Genomic DNA, 25,501 nt, shown 5'->3' on the forward strand with positions numbered 1-25,501 from the left:
TCTTCGTTCATTCCTTTTCTGGCTTCGTTCATAGAAGAAGAACATTTTTTGAAAATGTTTCAGATCGTGTCGTTTAATCATCCATCTATTTATCACGCATCCACGAAAATATAACATAAAAATAATGAGATCACGAAGAGAGAGAAGATATTTCCTTCGATTGTATCATTCGATTATTCATCCATTTCTCGCATTTATATATCAATAAGAAAAATATAATGTAACACTACTAATAAAATCACGAAAAAAGTGAATCATCGTGCGTGGAATCTCTTATTTCTTTCTCGTTCCAACCACTTGAATGTTTTCAGCGGCCTCTTTATCAGATCCCAGAGTCTGATTGTTGTCAACGAGGGCCAATTTGTTCTCTCCGGAGTCAATTGGCAAACAGTTCTGTGTACATTCGCTTTATTAACGTGTTGATAAAACCACACTAGCCTCTCTCCCTTCCACCAAATAAGATTCTCTTTGAACGATCCCATTCTCTCTCTCTCTCTCTCTCTCTCTCTCTCTCTCTCTCTCTCTCGTCTTTCTTTTCCTCGGAACAGTTTCGATCATTCGTCTTCTTGGCTCGTTCGTCTCGCATCAGCCTCGAGTCGACTTCTTTTTCCGGGAGGCGATCTCGACCCTCGACCTCCATGACTGATAACCCCTTTCCATTCTTCGTAGCATCTTTCTCATCCAAAGGAACTTCGTATCTACAGCTTTCTCGGTAAGTACGCGATCGTGATCAAACGACGGTTTCATTAGGAAAAACCAGATCATCCAGCCGCGATAGAGGCAGTATAGTCGAGGATGATGTCGCGGTATACCGGTCGTTCCCTCGTTTTCATTGTACTTCGTCTATGTTTCGTCGTCGCAGTCGCCCACGCGGTACGTGATTCTACTCTTCTTATTGCTCTTTCACACCGGAAGGGTGCTTCTTTGGTTACGCGGTTTCAACAACCTGGCGGGAAGATTTGTTTAAGGATTGATGATGATGGCTAGAATCGATGATGAGAAAGATTTATTCTCGCCTTCCTTTTATTTCGATCTCTTTGAATGTTGATCTGAATTTTAATTGTTTGGATGTTTTTTTTTTTTTGATGCGGTGAATTTTTTTTCTTTTTGATGATTTTGCAGGGAAGATTTCTTTGTGAATGTTTGTGTTATTGTGAGGAACGTGTGGTGATGAATTGATCGAAGAAAATGAACGGCAGTTTTGTCCAATTTTATGAACATCATTGATTTTTCTATTTTGAAAACGATTTTAGAAAACGATTTAGCGGATTTGGAGGATTAATTAGAGATGAAATTTGTGACGTTTTGGTAATTGGATTTGGTTTTTGCGCAAATTGTTGATTATTATTAAATCTTCTACGTAGTAACTGTTTTTCGTTCTTAATTGTGATCGTCTCTAGAAGTATGTTATTAATATTTATTAACTAGATAAGCGCTGATAAGGTGGACGATAAAAGTAAAGAATATGGTCTGAAATAATTAAAGCAGAAAAATTGGTCATATGTGTAGGTTACTTTCGATAATGATTTTCAATGATTCTCTTTGTTTGTATCGTTGCTTGTTTCTGTGATGGCAAAATGTACAAAATTTAATACATTCGTGTACAACAATAGTATTATTTTTAAACATTTGTTTAAAAGTGTCATGTGTTTTTTTTTCGCATTCAAAATTAAATTGTTGATTCAGATCAATTTAAAAATCTATTATCATTCTTCATAATTCTATGTAACATATCAATCTATCAAAATTTAAGTACATTTTAAGTACTTTTATCACACTTTTCTCAATTTTTAATTTACACGTAGATCTATGATCCCAAAGAAACGACAACAAAACCGCCAAAACGAAGAGAACCAGTGCTTCCTTGGTATTCACCTGGTCCAGTCGATTCCAACGAAGATCTATCACGTTCTGCAAAATGGCAAGTGGATTCAGATTACCCGATTCCTCGAAAACCGTACGTAATAGAGGCTGGGACGAAAACTTGGAGCCCCTGGAAAAAGAACAAGGGAAGTGAGATCGAGCAGAGAACAGAGATCACGAGTGATTCTCAAAGCACGACAAATTTTGAGCAAGATGACGATCTTTCTTCGAAGTACAATAATCAACAGAAAAATGAACAAATAGGGATAAAAGATGAAAAATATTACGAAGGAGTACCTGCTGACAGCACGGTAATAATTTATTTGAAAATTTGTTATAAATAATTTTATACAAATATTGACTTTGCTCAGATTTTACTTCAAAAAGTTAGAAACATTATTTTGATTACGTTTATCTCGAACGTTAAATATAAGGATCGTTGAAAAGTAAAATTCATTATCTCAATTAAATTTTATTAATATTGGATATTTCAGCATCTACTTTGTTGGAAGTTTTCCTCAATGACAATAATATAATTTTTCTTAAAATTTTTGTTACTTTTCCAGAAACCTCGCGAAGAGAAAATTCTTGTTTCAACGGAAACGAAATGGACAGTGGCTCGATATGACTCGAAGCATGGCGTTCAATGTCCGGAATTCGATTCGACTGGACAATTCGTATATCCCCCGGATTGCAAATTTTTCGTGAACTGTTGGAAAGGCAGAGCTTTCGTTCAAGCATGTGCTCCTGGTACACTCTTCAATCCAAACACGTTGGAATGCGATTTTCCGCAAAAAGTGAAGTGCTATGGGGAGGAAATTAACAATTATTATAATTTTCCAACGATCGAGCATTTAGATTCTTCTAGGCTGCAGGTCTAAATTTAATTAGACATTAATTGAAGTTAATTTGGTCTTTATTGTAACTAAGATTTACAAAATATTTTTTGTTGTAAATTTCAACAGGAGCCAAAATGTCCGCCTCATGTAACAGGATTGATAGCACATCCCTCGGATTGTACAAAATTTTTACAATGTGCCAATGGAGGAACGCACATAATGGACTGTGGTCCTGGCACCGTGTTCAATCCTGCTGTTATGGTTTGTGATTGGCCACGCAATGTAAAGGGTTGCGAAGGTAACAAAATATTCAAAATAATTAAAATTATACGTGTAATTATGCGTTGAAAATTATTATGAATTTATGGAAAATCCAAATTATTCTATTTAGTTTTCTGTTTATATAAAAATATAAATTCGTATAATAATTTATTGATATCACATTCTTTTAATATAGATGCTTTGAAATCTGAAGAAGAGACGACAAAACCATTGGTTCCTCCTGATTACGAGGATCACGATGAAAGATTGCGATATGAAAAGCCTCAACCAAAGAAAATTACCTGTCCCGACGATTACACAGGATTGTTACCGCATCCAGAAACATGTAAAAAATTCCTTCAATGCGCGAATGGTGGAACATTTATCATGGACTGCGGCCCTGGTACTGCTTTCAATCCTACCATCTCTGTCTGTGATTGGCCATATAATGTCCCTGGTTGCAAGGAAGGTAACTATTATGTTAATAAACCGTGATATAATAAAAATCACGAAGATCTTCTGCTCTACTTAATCCTAATTTCACGAATTTCAATCCAGATAAGCAGCAACCGGTCGATACTTCCTTCAAACCTGGGCCATCTCACGGTTCCTCCGATTCGAGAACTTGGCATCATTCTCACAAATACAATCACACGTCACAAGGTAATTAGAAATCAGATTGCACGTTAACAGCACTACGTTTCAACCATGTTTCATTTAGGAACGGTTTGGGATCCTTTGAAACCGACATGGAGGCCAATCTTGAAGAAGCCAACCGCTTGGCCGTCCTATTCTCCAACTAATTGGGATAGATCGGATTCAAGTCCTCCACAGCCACAATGGCCTCATCATCACGAGTCAAGTGATCGAAATTATAACGATAGATTCCATCATTATCACCATCACCATTTTCATTCACCAACGCATGATCCCAAAGACACTGAAACGCAGCAACCTGTTCCTCCGTTCCATCAACCGCATCCTCAAACATCTGGAAACCAGGGAGCCGAAAATTGGCATTTCAATCATGGACACCATCACGAACATCATCATTATTATCACGGTAGGCCTCAAGATAGGCCTCAAGATATTGTTCCTAGTAATCCTTGGACAGCCGAAGAAACCGATCAACAGTCTACCTTTGACACGAGAAAAGATCACGAAGGTACTTTGAATCAAGGATTCGATCATCGTGGTACTCAAGATAGGCCGGAAACTGTTCCTACTAATACTTGGACAATGGAAGAAACTGGTCAGCAGGCTCAAAAGCCCACTTTTGACATGAAAAAGGATACTTTTAACGAGGAATTCGATCATAGAGATACTCAAGATAGGCCGGAAACTGTACCTAGTCATACTTGGACGGTCGAAGAAACTGGACAACAAGCGCAAAGACCTACTTTTAGTGAATTGGGCAAAGGCAATGTTCCATGGAATGAAGATAGTAATCAAGAATCCGCGTCTAATAGACAGGAGAGGATGGGTCCTGGATTTTCGCAGACAGGATCTGATGAAACTTCGATTTATGCTAATCGTAATTATCAACCAGTGGATAACTCGAGATCCGACACGCAGATTGTAGGGAACAGAAGAATTTGGAATCAAACCAGATTGACGGGAAATGGTTTCAATAATTGGAATCAACAGGGACGAGGACAAATGCCAAATCGACATTGGGATCAAGGTGATTTTTAATTTTTCTTTCTTAAATTTGATGGATCAATGTATTTATACGATTAAGGAAAGGATTAAATTTGAAATTGATATTTGGAAATTTTAAACAATTTTCTTAATGAGAATTTATTAAAATTTTATTTGTTGGTTATAAAGCATGTTTGTATTGAATAAAGACATAGCTTGAAGCATGAGGGTTATCGTTCTAATAGCATGTTATGTTGCACATAAGCATGGAAAATTAATTTTTACGCAAATGGGATTTATATAGAAAAATTCTACAGTCTGAAAATGTAAAAATGTCTTTTTAGACAATTTTTTTCTACAATAAACTGTAAGTAAAATTATATAACAAAAATAATCAGTCAATATGTATATAATCTTCATTTTGGACAAATCAAGATATTGATTACCAGCAAAAAACAGGTAAATACTTTGACAATTACAATAAAATTAAATGTTAAATAAATTATAACAAAATTTATAAATTTACGTATTTGTATCGTTTTATTGGGTAAAGATTTTATTTTTCTGATATAATATAAAATATAAAATGCAATAAACAATTTTAAAAATTGATCATTTTCAGATCCTGTTAACAAGGATGACAAATTCCGTGAAGGAAAATTTAGACCTAATATTTATCAAAGTACAGCTGATAGACAAGCAGATTCTAAGTTAGATACGTGGGCATCGAAAACGAACATTTTTCAGCATTTTAAAGGCCTATTTGGACCAGGTATGCGAATTAAAGACTCATTTTAATATATTTAAAATAGCGAAAGAAAATTCTATAATCAAATGATATATATTAATTTAAATATTTTGTCTCTGTTATCACGAATTATATACTTTACATATTTTCTTTCATTATATATTTTCTTTCTTTATATTCTTTTATATTCTTTTATTTATATTTTATATATTTTCTTTAATTTTTATTACAGGAATAAAAAATACAGCATTTAATTCAACGAAGCTTAATCCAAATGGTACAAGAGGTCATTTTATCACAAAAGAAATCGAAGTGAATCAAGGCCACTCGAAAACGAGAACTTATAGACCGAACGATCTTTCGGGTCTGAATGAATTCAACAAAAGTGATAAAAGTGATAAAAATATCTATATCGATTCCCAAACAAACATCGATAACATACCACTTACGGTTCTTCAACCACCACCCATTAGTTCTAACAATCATCCTTCTGGCTCCAACAATATCCTACGAAATACGAATAATTCTTTTGGTGGACATCGAACTCAAAGGTATCATTGGATACATAACTCTTCTACGAATTCTGGAAATTTGGCACCCTCTGGTAATATTTATTTTCAATTGTCGCAATTTTATTTATCACAATTTCATTCAATGAATTTATGAATTAATCTAAATTATTATTATTTTCTCAGGCGGTAATTATAACAATCGTGTATTCGTGCCGTCACTGGAACTTCAACCACCATATCCATCCCTTAACAAATCTCTGGCTCTGCCATTTTTATTAAATTTCTCAGGAGGCAACAATTATTCTTCAATACCATCCCCCAATTTGCAACCACCAGACAACCACCAATCTACAAATAACTTTTCTATCGGTTGGCAATTGCCGGGTGTCTCAATCGAACGCGAGTTGCCAACTTACGAGAATCGAAACAATCGTACCAATTTTCAACCCCTGAGTCAATTGACTCCTCCGGTTTTCGAATCGAACGTCACTGACCGATATCCAAACGTTCCATCGACAAATCTCGAACCACCTGACCAAGAATTCAATAATTTCTTCAACGAATCCGTCGTCAACAACACGACACGAAAGATTCCGCCTTTGACAATTCCATCAAGGAAAAGATTCGTCAACATCACCACCGAAAACAGTGAAATTTCGACGACCGATCCAAACGTGCCTACCGTGTGGATAGATTACGAAAACTCTTCGACGATCGGGCATCTGGACATCGTCGAGCCTGCGTCCGAGGAATCTGAACCCGTGGAATCTGTGGAACTGTTGAACGACAAGAAAGAGTGGAAACCTGTATTGGTTTTTAAAAATGTAACTGAAACGACCACGAAAGCTTCTGTTATCATGAAGATCAATAAGAAGAACGTGGATGTAGATCTTTTCAATGTAGACGCTGCCCCTTTCGCGAAAGGTAAGTTTAATGTTGGTCTTCGTTTGGTCTGGTTTTCATGTTGTGATCGTTTTTTTATCTGTAAAGGTTCGACGAAGTACAGGTAAGGTTCTCTCTTCTTTTTTTATACTTTTGCACAATTAATTGGCTTTTGGCATGTTTTTGGAAACTATTTGTTAATCATTGTTAATCATGCTTGAAAGAATAATGATTAGACTGAGGACATTTTTGTCCAAATCTCTGTTAGTCGTAATCAAATGCAAATTTAATTTTGTCATTTCATAATAACATATATGTGATAATAATAATTGATAAGTGATCTGTTTAGTTGCTTTAAAATTAAAATTAAATATTACTTATCGATTTAAATACACATAGAATATTTTATCTATTATTTTTTGATATTATTCTAGATGTTTTAAAGTTTGATTCTAAATGGAAAAAATATTATTTTACAGAGGAGCCACCATTTCCATCGTACTATATACCACCAGTGGAACCATTAGATCATTCCAAGAAGACTGCTATGCCAACACCAATTTCCGGTCAGGTATGAATCGTTGTATTGTTAAAGTTGTTCTGAAGTTATAAATAATTTATTAAGTTTTGCTGGCGAAATTTCTCTAGGTGATTCGACTTAGAGGAGGGTCTGGACCTCACGATGGATACGTAGAAGTTCAAGGCACGAATCCCGGATGGGGAATCGTTTGTGACTCGAGAAATGGTTGGACCTTAAAAGAAGCACATGTCGTATGCAAACAACTTGGATATACCAGGTATTTTAAATTTATTCCATATTATTCAAATTTCAAGATAGTAAGAATTAGAATTCTGTATAAACTTGTATTAATTTAATTTTAAGACAATGAAGATTACTTTTTAATCTTAAGACAAAGAATTTCATGATATTATTGATTAGTTTTTTATTATTATTTTTTATTTATTATTGATAAATTTATTTTGCATACTTTATGGAAATGTTCTAAGGAAGGAAAATTGTTTCAAATTTTTCACAGGGGCGCCGAGATGGCTTGGCAAGGGAGAAATGGTCGAAATGGCATGCCAACTTGGATAGCCGCAAATTCTGTCTCGTGTCAAGGCGACGAGGATAAATTTCAATCGTGCAAGTAAGACGCCACGTATCAATGACAATGTCTTTTTACAGATAAAACAGTTTTGATATCAAATGACGTTAAAACAACAGCCAAAGCAAACATTGCATAAATTATCTAGATAATTATCGCACGTTAAGAAACACTTTATTAAGAAATATCGGGCTGAATTAAAAAATTTTACTTCGTTGAGCTTCGAGACAAAATTATTTTAAAAAATCGTGTCTCGTTCTTACGCAATGTTCAACAAATGTACACATTTCGTCACGATTCTCGTAATTTTTTTTACATAATAAATACGTAGAATAGATGTTTTATTGCGTTAAGAATTTTTTCTTTAAATATTTTCATAGTATGATAACTCATGATGCAATTATAATGCAACCATGATGCAATTTGCATGCAAGTACATTCTGATATTATTCATTGATATATATATTTCTCTCTAATTATACTGACATTCATATATTTCAATTTTTCATTTTCATAGAAATCATCTCCAAAAAATTCCTTAAATTTGGATATATTATCTATCCTCTCCATTCCAAAATTTCAAATATCTTTTCACATAGTGAAAAAATTAAATAAAATTTATAAATAAAATTTTCTCATTTTTTACAAAATAATTTTACAAAAAATTATAATTAAAATTTTACAAAATATTTCCATAACTTCTGCAATTGCTTTTACAATTTCTTTTATTGCTCAAATTTCTTTAACGCGACAACGTTACTTTATTTATAATTTTCCAGATTCACACACGTGCAAGAGTGTCGAGTGGAAAGGGACGCGATTGGAGTAAGATGCGCGCTAAATCGGGTCGCCAACTGTCGCAAGGATGAAGTACCATACGAAGGACAATGTTATCATTTGGCGGAGGCTGAGAGCGGCTTGAATCATCAAGAAGCTTTGGATTATTGCAAGAATAAGGATTCGAGACTCTTAGATATCACGAACCAGGAGGAAAACAATTTCATCTCTGAATGGTTGGTTCAAGAGCAACCAGAAATCGCCTCGATCATGACTTCCGGTGTTGGTTTCACCACCATGGGTCATAGCTTGTGGATCTGGGAAGATTCTTCCCGTGCGAAATTTAGGTAGATCGTCGTTTTTTTTCTTTTTTCAAAATTTTTAAGAAAATATATTTTATATTAAAATACGGAGAATAATGATTGTAGAAATTAGATTCCATTGTTCCTATTCCAAAGATTAATGATATTTATTGTCCGTATGATAACACGTTTATCAGTATATTAATTAATTGCAATTAGGTTTACCAAATGGTGGCCAGGTTGGATGGAAGATAATAAACAACCTCCGTCCGTGGGTATCCGCCCACGTTGTATCGTAATGAAGAGGAAATTTCCATGCCACGAAAGACCAGACTCGATTTGCGTTGCTGATTACTTCTTCTGGGAAGCTGAAGACTGTGCGTCCTCCAATAAAGGCCACTCTTTCATTTGCAAAAGGCCTTATGACGACATCGGTGCGAATTTTATTCTTTAATCAGCGTTATTTTACCATAATTGGCCCCTTTATTCTCATTGATACTTTATATCTCGAAACGAACGAAATTTAGCATTATTGTTTTTCAATACATTTTCACTTAAAAAAGATATACTACTTTGAAAATTTGAAAAGAATATAAGAAAATTTAAAAGGATGTATATTCATCTTTTTCAGGTTGTATTTATGGAAAGGGAAGTCAATACGCCGGAAACGCGAGTGTATCAGCTTCGGGGAAAGATTGTTTATCATGGGGAGACGAGAAAGTCGCTTATCCACTTGAAATAAATGTTAGTTCTCGAATGCTTATATTTTTCTACTTTTCTTCTAATTGGAAAAGAACAATTTTTTTTAAATGCTAGATTATCTATAAAACAAAAAAAAATGCCATCTTTAGGTTGTTAATCGAGAAATAAGAGAAAAATTGAAAAACCACAATTACTGCAGAAATCCGAATCCGAACAGAGAGAACAGACCATGGTGTTTCACAGGACCACGTGCAGAACGTGAACATTGTGATATTCCACCTTGTGGAAATATAGGTATACAACAGGAGGAGATTTTTTAAAATTCTAACTTTTATCAGTTTTGTTTGTATCAATCGTGCAATTATTTCCTCAGGTACTCAAAGGCGTTCGGTGAGTCAATGCAAACCTAAGCATTTCGAATGTTTACCAGGAGAATGTATTCCATCGCCATGGGTTTGCGATGAAGAAGAGGTAACTTTTTTCTTAGATAAAGTTTAAACGGAAAATTTATAGGAAAAAAAGTAATCTAATTCAAAAAAAAAGAAAAAAGGAAATCTTACGTTAAATAATTAAGAATGAAGAAAAATCATGAATGAATTTTAAATGTATTTTTAAAATTTTAAGGATTGTACGAACGGAGCGGACGAGAGAGATTGCGTCTCGCACATGTACCTCTTCAAAAAATACTCGAAGCAAAAATTAGAGGGATATGACGTTGAAAAGTGGTTGAACACACCGCTGAAGACGTGTGCTCTCAGATGCAAAGAGGCTGATTTCACTTGTCGATCTTTTGCACATAAGTAAATAAGTAGATTATTACTTCTATAAATTGAAAAAAAAAAAGAATACTGTAACTTTTAATACTTTGATTGATTTTTCAGAGCTATAGAAAATATTTGTCTTCTGAGCGACAGTAATATAGGAATGACAGGAAAGTTGAAACCCAGCACGGAATTCGATTATTACGAGATGAAGGACAGGAGCATGAACTGCGAAGGAATGTTCGTTTGTGAAAATCAGAAGTGCATAAATCAAAGCCAAGTGTGCAATGGAAAAAATGATTGCCACGATCGGAGCGACGAGAGTATTTGCACTGTACAAAATTTGGATTACGAGATTCGGCTGGCTGGTTCAGATTATGATAACGAAGGAAGAGTTGAAGTCAAGAGTAAGTAAATTATTTATTGCGTGACGATCGATGAAAATCACAGAACTTTTTCAAGTGTAATTGAAAAAATGATGAAATATAAGCAAAAATCTATTTCGATTTATGATGTTAAGAATCTTTGCAGTTTTGGGAATTTGGGGACAAGTGTGCGACGATGGTTTCGGAATGATCGATGCCGATGTAATTTGCAAAGAGCTTGATTTCGTTCTTGGCGCTTTGGAAGTGAAACCAGGAGGGTTTTATGGAAATATGGATCCATCGACAAGATTTATGGTCGATCAATTAAGATGTCGAGGAAACGAAACTTCCTTACGCGAATGCGACTTTGAAGGGTAATTTGAATAAAAATGTTAAATAAAAAATAAAATAAAACTTTCGCCTTAAATGTAATTATTCTAAAATAATTTCAGAAATAATTTCTGAAACACGTTCCATTTTTTACAGTTGGGGTGTTCATGATTGTCAACCAGAAGAAGCTGTAGGTATCGTTTGCAAGACTGCAGTCAATACTTGTCCAGACGGCCAATGGAAGTGTGACAACAGCCCGATGTGTATTTCAACTGCATTTATATGCGACGAGGTTGTCGATTGCAAAGACGGTTCAGACGAGAGCCCCGAACATTGCAATGTGAGCAACAAAAACTAGAATAATCACACCCAATTAGATAACAAGATTTTTAAAAAAATATTAAAATACATAAATTTTCACTTTCAAACCACATTTCACTATTCAAAACATTTCAATATAAATTTTGACCATAAAATATTCTTTAAAAAAATAAAGAAATTCATGATTTTTTACATTCGATAGATAAAAGAAAGCGCGCTATTTAAAACCTATTTTGTTTCATAATGATATCTCAATTCGTTTCCGAGATATAATCTCGAATTATAACGCGCCAAATTATATAATATGAATGGGGTTTAAAACCTTCTTTAAAGACTATGACCTACTTTTTTTTCTTGGAAATATGTACGCACGGTTATTAGTGGTAAAAGAAAAATGCTGAGTCATCGTCTACCGTTGACCAACGCACGTGGGGTAGGTTAGTGAAAGCGAGTGAGAACGTTGCGAAGATCGAGAGGCAAGACGCGATTGCCGAAAATTACGTTTCGCTTTGAATCGCCATATCTCCGGAACGGGATATGATATCGACTTGAAACAAAAAGCATTTTAAAGGAGAAGGTTTTCTGCTTCCTAGAACGTCGGTAGTATCGCGTTATAACTATGTGCTTGGAATTGAGAGGCGATCGAAAAATAAGTTTAAATGGATATATGAAAAGTTCGAAATGAATCAATTTTGGAGTAATTCGATGAAAAGTATGAATTAAGTATACTATATTTTTTGGAATAATATGTTATGTTTTGGTGATTTATTAAGTCTGGAATTAATTAAGTGGAATTTTTCGGATAATTTTTGAAGATTCGAAAAAAATGGGATTGAAATGTGATTGAATATTATTTTAGGCACCGTTCGAGATACGTTTGTCAAATGGAAATACGCCTTACGAGGGAAGGGTCGAAGTTCGTCATCATGGCGTGTGGGGTACCGTTTGTGACGATGATTTCTCGAATGCAGCTGCTACGGTGATTTGCAGGTCTTTAGGATTCGGTGGGCGTGCTCTGGCAAAGAAAGATGGATATTTTGGACCAGGAAAGGGCCCGATATGGCTCGATGAAGTAAGTTTCGTCGCCGTTAAAAAATATAACTCATTGTTAACGATATATGTATTTTTTCACATATATGTCCTTTGAAATGATCCAAGAATTGAAAAAAATTTCATTTGCACATCACGTTTCTGCGGATTGTCTCTTCGGTGTTAATTAAATCGGAATTTATTTCTCGAACCAAGGTTTTCTGCTATGGAAACGAGACTCAGCTGAATCGATGCGAACACAATCATTGGGGTGAGCATAATTGCAATCACGAAGAGGACGCAGGTGTGATTTGTACACCTGGAGATGTTAACGATTCCAAGGTAAATCGAAATATTCCCTCTCGATGGAGGGATAGTTTAATTGTAAGTTAAATCGTAATTTTTTTGGATTTATATTTAATCAAATCTTATATATAGGTTAAATAAATAACTGTGATGTGAACAAATTGAAAATTAGGATATTAATTTGTCATTCAATAATTTGAAATAAAATCCAAAATTAATTTTATATTAAAACAATTTTAAGAAACGAATATATACTTGAATATTAAAAAAGAATATAAGAAATAAAATTTAAGAGTAATTCATAGTCATCATTATCGATCAGTTAATTAAACTTAATTCAAGAATAAAATTTATTTTTATATAATGTAATATTTGTATATGTATGTATATATATATAAAGAAAAAAGAACATATTAAATATTATTAAGAAATTTAGTTAACTAGTATTTTGTAATAGTAAACTATCGATAGATTTGTAAACAATCGATAACACACTCAATCTTACTTCAATAAATGATCAACTTGCGCAAGATCGACTTGTTTACTTCAGTCCTTAACCCTGACCGTATCTCCCTTCTCCATTCTCTAATCTACGAATGCAGTTATCGAATAAATAATTGCAGTTCAACTGGGATATTGCACCGGCTATACCGGAGAAGAACATCAATGATATACTTCCGACCAATTGCGGCAGACGATTCAAAGATTTCAATGAGGACGAGGATCTCATATTTCAAAAAGTGGTGCAAGGTAACATTGCACCCAAGGGCTCCTATCCATGGCAGGTGAATCAGATATTTCTTTTTCTTTTTTTTAATTTTCCTTCTTTTTCTTGCAATCTTTTTCAGCTAATTTATTCTCTAGATTATTTTCTAATTACATTGAAATCTTTATATTAAGAAGAATTAATTACCGCAGGATATTTTTAATTCTCATTCTTTCTCGCTTCTATTTTTGTAATTTTTTTTTTTTAATTTCGTTCGTAATATTTTCAGGCCAGTATTCGCGTACGAGGATACAGCAAATCAAATCATTGGTGTGGGGCAGTGATTATTTCTCCTTTGCATGTGCTCACCGCTGCACACTGTTTAGAAGGTTACAATAAGAAAACTTATTTCGTTCGCGCTGGTGATTATAATACGGAAGTAAGTGAACATTTCAGATCGATCTAATATTTAAAACGACACTTAAGAATTTAAGAATTTGTTTTAAAATCTAAAAATATCTTTAGATAGACGAAGGGACAGAGATCGAGGCCAATATCGAGGATTATTACATTCACGAAGAATTCCGTAAAGGCCATCGAATGAACAACGATATAGCACTCGTATTGTTAAAAGGACGAGGAATACCTCTTGGAAAGAATGTTATGCCAATTTGCCTGCCATCCGAGAGAATCGAGTATCCAGCAGGTCTTAATTGCACCATCAGTGGATTTGGCAGTATCGAGACTGGAAAATCAAGTAAATGATCGTAAAAGATATCGTTAATTTGTTAATTGGATGATTTAGAAACAGATCAAAATTAAAAATAGATTAATTTTATTTTTCATATTTCATTATATTTTTCTTATTTCATCAGCTTTTCAAAAAGAAAAATTGAATAAACTTTTCTAAGTTTGAGAATTTTCCTCGAAGTGTGATATTTGAGTGAATTTTCCTTAAGTGTGATATATTGATTTCATTGTTCGTTCTATAGCTCATTCCAAAGATCTAAGATACGGTTGGATACCGTTATTAGATCAGTCCGTGTGTCGTGCCGGACATGTTTATGGCGAGCGTGCAATCAGTGATGGAATGGTCTGCGCCGGATATCTTGATGAAGGTATTGACACCTGTGACGGAGATTCTGGAGGTCCATTGGTGTGCTTGCACAATGGTAACGTAACAAAATTGACTACAATTAATTAAATTTAATTAAATTAGTTACTTTGATAATGAAATATACTTATTCAAAGTTGATGTATTTTAAATAAATCTAAAAAATGATAAAGTATATCTCAGTATGTAATTTTGATAATAATATTTTTTTTTAATTTTCTCGAATATAGGTGCTTTCACGTTGTACGGCCTTACCAGTTGGGGACAACATTGTGGAAGAGCCAATAAACCTGGTGTTTATGTCCGAGTTTCTTACTATCGGCAATGGATCGATAAGAAAATAAAAATTTCCCTCGAAGGGAAATAAAAAATATTTTTCTAAAATCGTGATATCGATTTTATTGCAAATAATGACGTTTATGACGTACAAATTTTTTATTACTTATTACAGATTAAGTCATAGTTTAACATGCAGTTATTTTAAAATCATATTTTTCTATATATAAAGTCATTAGATTGGATTATGGATATTTATGCGTTCATGGAAAATTTAACTTTTTAAGTAATTAATAAGTAGATAATATAATAATATATACAGAATATAAAATAATAATATAACATGACATGATGATAAAGTCTCGTATCATTTATGAAATGGCTTTTCATGATGAGCTATAAAGTTTAAGGAGTTAAAAATGTAAAAATGTACAAACTGTACATATAAGGAATGTATAAAATATCCAAAGTAAAGTACTCGGTATAATACTTAATAGGTGAAACAAATTTTTATGTAAGTGCTATTTGCTTAGTTATGTTCCTAAAATATTCCATAAATATCCACAGTCTAGTTATTACCTGGATAATCATCATTACTATTGAAGTGTTGTTAGTTATTTAATGAATATAGCATGTTTAATAAAGAATTTTTACAATTATTTGATTATAATTTTAGTGGTTACTTTATTGGTAAGAAAAAAAGGATTGAGATGAAAAGTTAACTTACCTTTGCAAATTCAACGAAAATTAATGAGTACAATTTCAAAGAACACACCTTGAAGAAACGTCCATTAATTTGTAGTTTATTTCGTAAGACATCATCGTTTCTACAATAATTGTAATTGTTGTCTTGTCGCTGTTACATGTTTGAGCCTATTTATGTACAATAGTCCCAACATACTCGATCGGATGAAAACGAAAATCGCTGTGAACGGAAATTTTCGACACTTTTTTTTTCTTCTTATAATAAAAATCGACGTACAAACGATGCGACGAAGATAATAAAAGAAAGAAAAAATGGGAAATGACAATTATTGTAATCTACGACGTTGCAAAAATTTGTATGACATTAGTACGAAATCGTTGTACATAATCTATTCGGGTTACAACAATCGACAACTGGGGCCATCCGTAAACAACTTTTGTTATATTGACTTAAGTTGCAAAGTTGACTTATATTGCAAAGTTGGCAGTTATTCGGTTATATGGATTTTCTCCTTGTTTCAAAAACTCTTTGTACGCTAAAAATTGTTAAATTGTTTGTGAAAAAAAGGATTGAATGATAAAATATTATAAAAAAATTGGAAAATTTATAACAAAAAATATATTTGTCGTTTTTGATTGATTTGATTGAGCACAAGTACTTTTTTTGTAAGCAATGTATAATGAATATTAAAAAAAAATATAAATGTATTAAATAATAAAATGTAAAAAGAAATATTTCTCGAAAACATGTTTCTGTTATTGTGCCAATTGTGCGATTTTTATATGTAATTTTTTATATTATTATGCACAATACTCATTACATATGAGCAAGTATAAAATATGAGCAGATATAAAAATTGAACATTCTCTACTGTATATTTTATACAATTCAGAGTAAAACAAATTGAAAAAATTGGCAATGAATAAATTAAAAGAAGACACATTCTCATGCATTATTTCACATTTTTCTACACGAACTCAATCAGTTTTAATTCAACGTTTTTATAAATTCAATATCCTACGTATATGTATATCGACAAACATCTATTCTAAAAACTTTTATCCATGGAATCATATATTAATGATAAAATAAAGGAGGATCGAGTTGTCGATTGTTCAACTGGTTACATGGATTTTCTCTTTTTCCGCATTGAATCTTAAAAATGGATCGTATTCACTGTTAAGTTAAAGTAAAGTTCGATCGATAAAAAATCCGCAACGATCATTTTTGTTCCTTCTTCTTCTTTTTTTTTTATATTCGTATTTATTTTTATTGGAGTATACATCTTACATGTATATCCCCTTCATTGGAGAAAGGAACAATAGGATCGTCGCAGGATTGTTTTGGATGGAATCGAAAATTATAATAAAGAAAATGACACGCAAGCGAAGTTTAGCGAATCAAAGAAAAAAAAAAAAACACGCAGACCTACATAAACCTCTTTTATCGTGCAATTATAAACGCCTTATAATTAAGGGAATGTCGACCAAAAATACGCTTAACACGAAACTTAACGTTTAAGTCTAAACTCGAATACTCTTAATTTAGGCATAACGCGATCCGTGTTCCGGTTCTGATCAAAAAAAAAAAAAAAAAAAAATACGACACCTGTATATTTTATCTTTCCATTGAAGCACGAAGTTCATTTTTATTTAATTCGAATTAAAATTCTGGCAATGAGTTGAAGATATTTGATAAATACTTGATAAGAATGATAGATCGATATATTTGTTGAATATAATTTGTGATATATAATACTTAATAATGGACAAATTTTCTGAACTTTCATTTTAATATTTAGTAATACAATATTGAACTTTTTATCTGTATTAATATATTTTATAAATATAAGTATATTCTTCAAAAATTCCTTTTGGATTATAATTATAAAGTCTACAAATATTGTATAAAAATGATATACATGTATATAAAAATTGACATTTCTAATTGAACAATAAGTTACCGTGGCATATATTATTTTCAATAAATAAATTTTTGTTATTAATGAAACGAACATGTATTTGAACTATGCTGAAATTTGTATGTTTCATTAATTCCTTATAATTCTAATATAAATAGAATCTTTTAATCTTAATATAAAATAATTCTAATTTATAAAAGGATTAAATTAATCATTACTTTTCAGTCGTTTTTCATTTATAACTTGCGTATATCCTGCACGATATACTTAAATATACTTAAAAAAAAAAAAAAAAGAAATATTACAAATAAAATAATACAAATTTCCATCACATAAAATCGACTTTATCATTCCTCTAAAAAAAAAAAAAAAAAAAAAAAATATTGATCCAAAGAAATCAATCTCTTGATTAATAAAAATATCTTAAAAAATACATACATTCTTCTTAAAAAAATATAAATTCTAAGTTAAAATTTCGAAAAAAATAATCCAAGCAAACTTCCACAATTTTTCTTCCATCTAAAATAAAGCTAAGAAAATTGACCAGCACGTGATATCTAATTATAAAGAAAAAAAAATCCAACAAATGGATTTTATTTCTCGATCGCAACCCGAACACGGATCCAAACCTCCGACTAACGATCTAGTGACTAGACAGTAAGCAAGTGTATTCACTCCCAATCAATCAATCAATCAATCAATCAATCAATCAATCGTTCAAGGATGAAAGTTAGTTGGTGTGTGTACTGTAGAAGGTATCGTTAGGCGATCTCGGGATCGATCGATCGGCGATTAACGCGGTCGACGTGATCTCTTCAACCCACGAAACGTCGACCCACGACGACACGAAACGGCGAAGACGAAACGCAATGCAAACCCATAATTTCTTCGCCATCCTCGCGATTCCTCCGTTAAATTCGATTACGACCTATTTCCAACCTTACACCCTAGATAACGCATAGATATACGCATATGTTTATGTGTCATAATAATTATATATATATACACGACTTTCCTCTTATGTACAGTAATCGCAACTATTAGGGTTCTCGTTACGTTAGTCCATCAAGCCCTTGCAGGATCTTTGAAATCTTTTTTTTTTCTTTCCTTTTAGAGACGCGTGGCAGCGTTAACTCCTCTTGTCCAACTCTCCACCACCACCCATTCTCCACCCCACTTCCCCCTTTCTTCTCGAATCGAGATCGATTTCGCGCGTAGCAAATCGATCGATTTTCTGGGTCGTCCAACATTTAGACGAGCGTGATTTTCTTCGCTTTCGTGATAGAAAAATCGTAGAAAAAAGCGACCGGTAGAAAATATCGCGACGACCGTATTCGTTTCAGAACCCTCAGAAACATTGTACGCGCGAAAAGGAATCCTATTCTCGCGATATTTCTCTCAAATTTTCCCCTTTCCCACTTTTCGCTCAAGATACTTTCTTGTTATATTGAATATAAAGAGGTTTGTTTTTTTTTTTTTTTTTATATTAAATATAAGAAAATAGTATCGTGTAGAAAAGGGAGCGAGTTTAATTCTAATATCTAGGGGAGAATATGAAGGCTCCTCGTTGAATATCCATCGTTCGAATGGGTGCATAGTTTGGAGATTCATCCCCAAATTGGAATATTGGCAACGCGCTTACACACGGTAACACTTGTTAACTATTTATACTCCTTACGATAGATTCGTACGGTTAATCGTGTATGGTTTATGATAAACGTGCATGGATAATTGTCTGTTCGTTAAAATTCTAACGTGAGAATGTGATCGGGGATTGTCCGACTCCTTTCTTCTGTTTTTTATTTGAGCGATTTCTTTTTGTTTTTTTTTTTTTTCCTTTTTTTTTTCTCTCTTTAGGATGGATTACTATTATTTTTTTCTTTTATTGGTTTTATAAAATTGATGATGAGAGATGAGATGTCGGATTCGTGGATATTTACAAGTGTGTGAAGCGCAAAGAAGATTTTCGAAATGGCGGTACGTGATCCAATACGAATCGTGAAATTTTTTTTTTTTTTTTTCGTTTTAATAATCGTTTGTGAATTGTTAAAATTTTGTATGCACGCGTTACGATTAAGATTATAATTTTGGAATAATTAATACGGATACGATTAATTATGTGATGTTCAATTCGAAACGGAACTTAATTAATTTGAATTGGATCGAATACAGCTGAGGTGGATTTGGACGAAAAGCATATCGATTCGATCTAAATTACATTTCATTTGAGTCGAATGATGGACTGGATTATATTGGATTAGGCATAAGTTAGATCTCAATTACATCTAGATTAGATTTCGAAGATTAATTGCTCTGGATTTAAGTTAGATCAAAGTTCTTCATCAGAATGCTAAATTGAATTTTATGATAAATTCAAAATATATACAATGTTACATATCATCATCAATTTCGTAATTTTATTGCTTTATTGCTAAGTCTTTCATCGTAACACGTGCAATAAAAACACGAAGAAATTCTCATCAAAATTAAACTTTTCAAATTTTAATAAAACTTACGACAAAAACAATGTTCAAATATTGTTGATATATCTTAATCTGTGCATTAACGATGATATTTATTACACGATTTTCAAAGAAAGGAGCCTGACGTACACAATGTATATTGTGTGGCTTGATCGATGAATTATACTTTCTTTATTACGCGATCTTCGCGTAGACTCTGGTTCGTCCTCGTACATACGAAGCTACTCTGTTTCATATGATATACGTTTGTTTCACTTATTCGAGCCTCGTACTGAGAGAACGATCGAAATACATTCGTTAAAATTACTCATAGCTACGCAAAAACGATTAAAATACTTTGTTATAAATAAATGAATAGATCTTAGAGATATATAAAAAAATATTCTGCTATAATAATTAAAATATTATATACTGTATAATATTGTGAGTATGCACAAGAAGAAAAATTCGTTTGTTTCTAATTAAAATTGTTGATTCTTAAGTTTAGAAAGAATGAAAAAAATTCACAAATGGAATTTTTAAATTAATTTTAAAAATCATGATTAAAATAATGAAAATAGTTTTAGAAACAATTTTATTTCTCTTTTAAAAATAAAAATTTATTTTTCTCGAGAATATCCCTCTTAAGAGAATTTTTCTTGAATACTCACGATACGATTATATAAATAATATAGGAACAGTAAAAAAATCTGTGCTAAAATCTACAAACTAAAAATTAAAGGCAAGAAGTGCTGCCTCTGTTTCTTTCCCGTAGTTTAAATACATTCTATCCAATAAATCTATACAATAAATCGTAAAATAATACTAACTTACGAACAATATTTGTACATTTATCGAATACATTATTTAAAAGCCAAAGAAACTACAATAATTTGTTCATTCGAAAAGCTCAACTTGTTTCAAAAAAAAAAAACAAAAAAAAAAAAGATTGTGCAGAGAGAAGTGTACAACACACAATACGTTTCTATAAATAATAAAATTAAAATAAAACAATGTACACATTTTTAATGATACGTTTTACCATGCGTGAACGCATGTTTTTCCATATTTTATAAACTATGAATAGTTTTTCGCGAACAAATCAATGATTCACAATCATGCCGCGTATATTTCGACAAAAATAAAATTAAAATTCGATATTACAGACAGGGAATCGTCCAAATTAATATAAATTAAATCTTAAATGTCTAATGACTGCAATGGTGTTTCTCTCAGTACGCGAAGCTGCGAATCAACGAGCGGAAAGTTCGACAGTCTACTTTTGCATTTCCTTCGCACAGATCACGATCGATTCATCTTCCTGTTCGCGTGTCTCTGAAAAACGAACTTTCTTTCTCTTTCCCTCTCTATCTCTTTCTCTCTCTTGGTCCCTATTTTTTTCTCAAAATTCTTTTCCCTCTGGCCGTCATTTATCTCCTCGAAATTCTTCTTCCCTTTTTTGTCCCGGGTTCATTTGGAGAACGCATGAAACGAAAAGCATGATCGTTACGACTTCTCTACTCGACTGGATCTCCCCTAGATCTCCCCCAGATTTTTTTCTAGATTCTTCCCTCTGGTTCGATTTCTTCAATCCAGAACGAACACGAACGTTCATTCCATAGAAAAAAAAAAAAAAAAATAGAAAGCTTCGTTCCATCGATGCGAACGATACGCTTTCTCCTTTTCTTTTTTATTTTTCAATCGTATATCGATATCCAGTAGAGAGAATTGCGCGATACCGGTAAAATAAATAAAACTGTATAAATCCTCCTGTGAATTTTCCAGGGTATCGCCAACTTTCCATTAAAGTTTTTCTAATATATCGCTTACAGTTTACAACCGCGTACCGAAGTCGATCTATCATTTCTGATGCTTTCGTGACGTTAAAAACGTCCCCCGGTAAAATTCATCGACGAACGAAACTTCGAACTCGTTAAGTTTTCCCCAGCAAGCGCAATATTCGAAAATTATTTAAATATCATCCACGTGGAAATTTCTCAGCAGAAAAATTATCTATTACAGATACCGTCTTCGTCATGGAATCGAGTCGAATCATCGATTCGAGAAAAATTTACCAACTTTTCGTCTTCACGTGTGCGAAACAAATATTCGAATCTTGCGTGCTGGACGTCTCTCACCGCGTTCGAAACTTTCGAAAAAGAAAAAAATCGAAACGATTCCATCGTAGGGACAATGAAAACCTTTCTTTCGAAAACGGTGCGAACAGCTGTAGGACCTATGTTGTCCAAGCAAGTGTCCTCTCTTTCTAAACTCGTCAAATAATTATCCTCCCTTCTCTTCTCTCTTTCTCTCTTTTATGCCAATTCTACACGCCATTCTCGTTCGTTAAGTACGTGCACGACGACCGTCGTCTGCTACTATACGTGTAACCTAGAACCTTAAAACGACAACGTTCGAGCTTACTCTACAGGAACGAACCTATTTCTTCCTTTTTTTATCTTTTTTCCATTATCCTCTGTTCCACACTTAGGAGTTTTCGTTAGCGTATATCAAAAGGACTATGTACAAAAAGGGGGTCGACCAGGCGGACGAGACGTTTCCCTCGAATACGTTTCGCGTAAAGAGTGGTCGAGTGAAACGTTTTTCCGCTCTGGCCTCGGGCTTAGGAACTATACTTACTGCTACGCGATACTGTTCAGTGTGAATTCTTTTTTTTTTCTTTCCTTCCTTCCTTCCTTCCTTCCTTTCTTTCTTTCTTTCTTTCTTTCTTCGTTTTGACAGATCGACTTTGGTTTCTTTCTTGATGGATCGAGGGATAGGGGTCGTCGATCTGTCGACGATCTTGGATCGGTGCAGTCGAGCCCGATGGAAAGTTGGAAATTTTGGAGGAATTTATTCGGAGAGTTTTTCGATGATGAGATATTATGTGAAGAATTTTGATATTATATGGGGGAGAATAATGCTCGGGGTTGAATTCCTGAAAGTTTTATTCGATTATTAGATTTCGAAAATTCGTAAAGATTGGAGAATGGAATTTCGATTCGAAAATTCGATTTAAAAAACGTTTAAAAAATTCGTAACTCAACTCGATACGAAAATTTGTCTCGATTCGAAAAATTCATTTATATATACTGCGTTATATATATTCAACGCACGAAAGGTATCATTGAAAGGAAGAAGTTTAGAATCTAGTTTCTAACAATTAAAATCGTGAATTATCTACGACTGCACCGATTCTCCTAGTGTATCTAAACGATGTCCTTAAATGACGCGAGATCACTACGATGAATCATTTTTTTTCCCTCCCCTTCGTTCTATCGTTTATCGATCGCGAGCAAATCGCCGCATTTTCTGGATTTTCTTTTCTCCTCTTCCTCCATTTTTCATCGTCGTGCAGGCATCTCGTTCACGATTCAAGTGTTCTCCGCTATTTTTATCCCTCTCCTCTCCCTCTCCCTCTCTTTCTCTCTTTCTCTCTCTCGATGTATCTCTTCTCTTAACGTCTTCTCGCGGGAGAGATTCTCGGCTGATTAATGCTTGGAACGAAATTTTAAAAGAGCGCGTCCTCTGTCTCAATATCGCTCCCATTCGACGCGGTGTATGGTTGCTCTTTTTCACTGAGCGTTCAGTTCAGACCTGTCAGAGAGGATGTCAAAGAGAAAAAAAGAACGTAATTTAATTTTATTGAAACTTGTACGAGAGAAATTACGAAGGGATGAGTTTCCGTCTGTCTTTTTTCTTTTTTTTTCTTTTCTTTTCTTTTCTTTTCTTTTCTTTCTTTTTTTTTTTTTTTCGTATGACGAATATTAAAGGGGACTTACTTCAATGCTTTGTAACGTTCTTTCTCTGGATTGTTGTCTGGTGGTTCGCACTCGAACGATGCCAAAGCTAGAGCTATATTGTAAAAAGAAATCAAATTATGAAATAATTAGTTTTAACAAAGATCACAGGATGGATGAAAATTAAATTTCTTAATGGCAATAATTTCTTTGCAACGAAAGAAAGTGGTTACGGTTATTCTAATTTATTAATATCGAATGAAGTTATTGAAGATAAAATTGTAATCTCCTTTTTAAATGTTACTCTATTTTTCATCGATTAATTTTCGATTCAGTAATATTCTTAGCATTTTTTTTTTTTTTTAATATTAAGAATTAAAAGTAACTTACCATTTTCAGTCCACACCGGTCTCGCCTGAAGAAAAGCAATGACACGTGGATTCTTCTCGAATGGACAGGCAACTTGCTTCCAGGCGATAAACTCCGTAACCTGTTTCGCCAGCTGCCAGAATTTTTCAAAGTTAATATGTCCGTTTGGCAACCTGTAACAATAATTTTGCAAAAGAATTAATTTTTTATTTTTCAAAAAGTATTTTCATTATTTTATTTGAATTTGCATAAAGACTGACTAAAATCAATTCAAAATTTTCACAGAAACAAATGTCTCAGATGCTTGTCTTCTCAAGAAAATTTTATAGACAATAATTTCTATTTATCGTCATCTTTCTTTACAGAACCTGTCTCATCTCTCTTTAATCACACACGATATTCATATTAATGCTTCGAATTAAAATTAAATTTCATCCTTCCCATCAATTTAATCAATTTGAATTCCTCTACAACTATCGAAAGTTTCAACGTCAAGCGTTTCATCAATGTTTCACCATCGGTTAAGAATATTCTCGTCAAAGTATCGTGGATCGATATCAGCAACATCCTTTAACGAGCACGTTACTGTTTACGCTGTGTCAGCCATTCCTCGTAGAATAACGACCGCCTGTTATTTTGTTAAATTAATTTCGGATAATCCTGATAGCATTAGCCTAAGCGAGAGACACGGTGATAAGTTAATGGTTACCTCCATAAATTTCGAGCTAAGAACGTATCAATCAATCTTCTATTTGATATAAGTTATGATTAATTTCGATTTGATCTCGATCTCCTTTGTGATCGACATTTCATTTGATGAAAAATTTTTAAGCGAAATTTAAATAAATTATCGGTTAAAAAAGTGACGTGAAATGAAACAGTGGAAGAGAAAGGATATTTTGTGAAAAGAGAAATTAAATAAATTAGAGAAGAAAAATTAATTGTATCGTATGTTTTAGATTGTGTTTCAATTATTTAACTTGTAAGGGAATCGGTACGTGTATCTCGATTGTGAGAAGTTAATATTGAAATTGGATATTTTATCTAAAAGGAAAGTTGATGGGAAGAGTTGTAATTTCAAGAAGTGGGTTCAAAAGTGGTCAGCTCGCAAGGAAAGTCTCAAAAAGTTTCCGAGTAGTCTCTTCAAGTTTTATGTACTCTTTGAGAGCAATATGATTTTACGTGCAAACAATCTTGAAACTTGTTAAGATCCATCTTAGAAGAAAGAAGAATCAAAAGAAAGTAGAAAGGTTCTTAAGACAAATCGCAATGAAAAAATAACGAATCAAAATCGTTTTTGTATGAATAAAACGATCTTAACTATTATTACTCAAAAAATTAATATATAAAATAAACAGATCATCACACTTTCAAAATTATAACCATATATAATTTTTATATCGTGATTATCTTTCTCGATATAACATAAAAATTATCAACTCCTCTCTCATCGAACATAATT

General features: G+C 33.0%; 2 protein-coding genes across 4 annotated transcripts in view; one reads left to right on the forward strand and one right to left on the reverse strand.

Moving 5' to 3' along the window:
• Positions 1–735: 735 nt before the first annotated feature.
• LOC122720083 lies at positions 736–16,403 on the forward strand. Of its 3 annotated transcripts, XM_043946548.1 has the most exons (29): positions 736–873; positions 1,806–2,174; positions 2,430–2,738; positions 2,829–3,000; positions 3,160–3,432; positions 3,522–3,626; positions 3,685–4,647; positions 5,227–5,376; positions 5,585–5,956; positions 6,048–6,788; positions 7,226–7,317; positions 7,395–7,543; positions 7,784–7,894; positions 8,632–8,976; positions 9,151–9,365; positions 9,563–9,675; positions 9,783–9,927; positions 10,007–10,104; positions 10,258–10,433; positions 10,515–10,801; positions 10,926–11,133; positions 11,246–11,429; positions 12,270–12,482; positions 12,656–12,781; positions 13,369–13,530; positions 13,741–13,890; positions 13,977–14,208; positions 14,444–14,623; positions 14,796–16,403. In XM_043946548.1, the coding sequence occupies exons 1-29, from the start codon at positions 796–798 to the stop codon at positions 14,930–14,932; spliced, it is 6,855 nt and encodes a 2,284-aa protein (XP_043802483.1). In that variant the 5' UTR covers positions 736–795; the 3' UTR covers positions 14,933–16,403. The 3 variants fall into 3 exon arrangements, with proteins under 3 accessions (XP_043802483.1, XP_043802484.1, XP_043802485.1); XM_043946549.1 differs by lacking the exons at positions 12,270–12,482; positions 12,656–12,781; XM_043946550.1 differs by lacking the exons at positions 5,227–5,376; positions 5,585–5,956; positions 6,048–6,788.
• A 4,367-nt stretch (positions 16,404–20,770) lies between these two features.
• LOC122719919 (mediator of RNA polymerase II transcription subunit 12-like) overlaps positions 20,771–25,501 on the reverse strand; it is a 420,913-nt gene continuing 416,182 nt past the window's right edge. The window contains exons 11-13 of the mRNA XM_043946182.1: positions 24,061–24,212; positions 23,713–23,785; positions 20,771–23,527 (exon numbers count right to left, since the gene is read on the reverse strand). Coding sequence (XP_043802117.1) covers positions 23,506–23,527; positions 23,713–23,785; positions 24,061–24,212 — 247 coding nt within the window. The 3' untranslated portion in view covers positions 20,771–23,505. The remainder of the gene's footprint in view (positions 23,528–23,712; positions 23,786–24,060; positions 24,213–25,501) is intronic.

The sequence above is a fragment of the Apis laboriosa genome, unplaced genomic scaffold (assembly GCF_014066325.1).
Source record: "Apis laboriosa isolate Shangri-la unplaced genomic scaffold, ASM1406632v1 scaffold9_cov152, whole genome shotgun sequence".
Taxonomy (NCBI): domain Eukaryota; kingdom Metazoa; phylum Arthropoda; class Insecta; order Hymenoptera; family Apidae; genus Apis; species Apis laboriosa.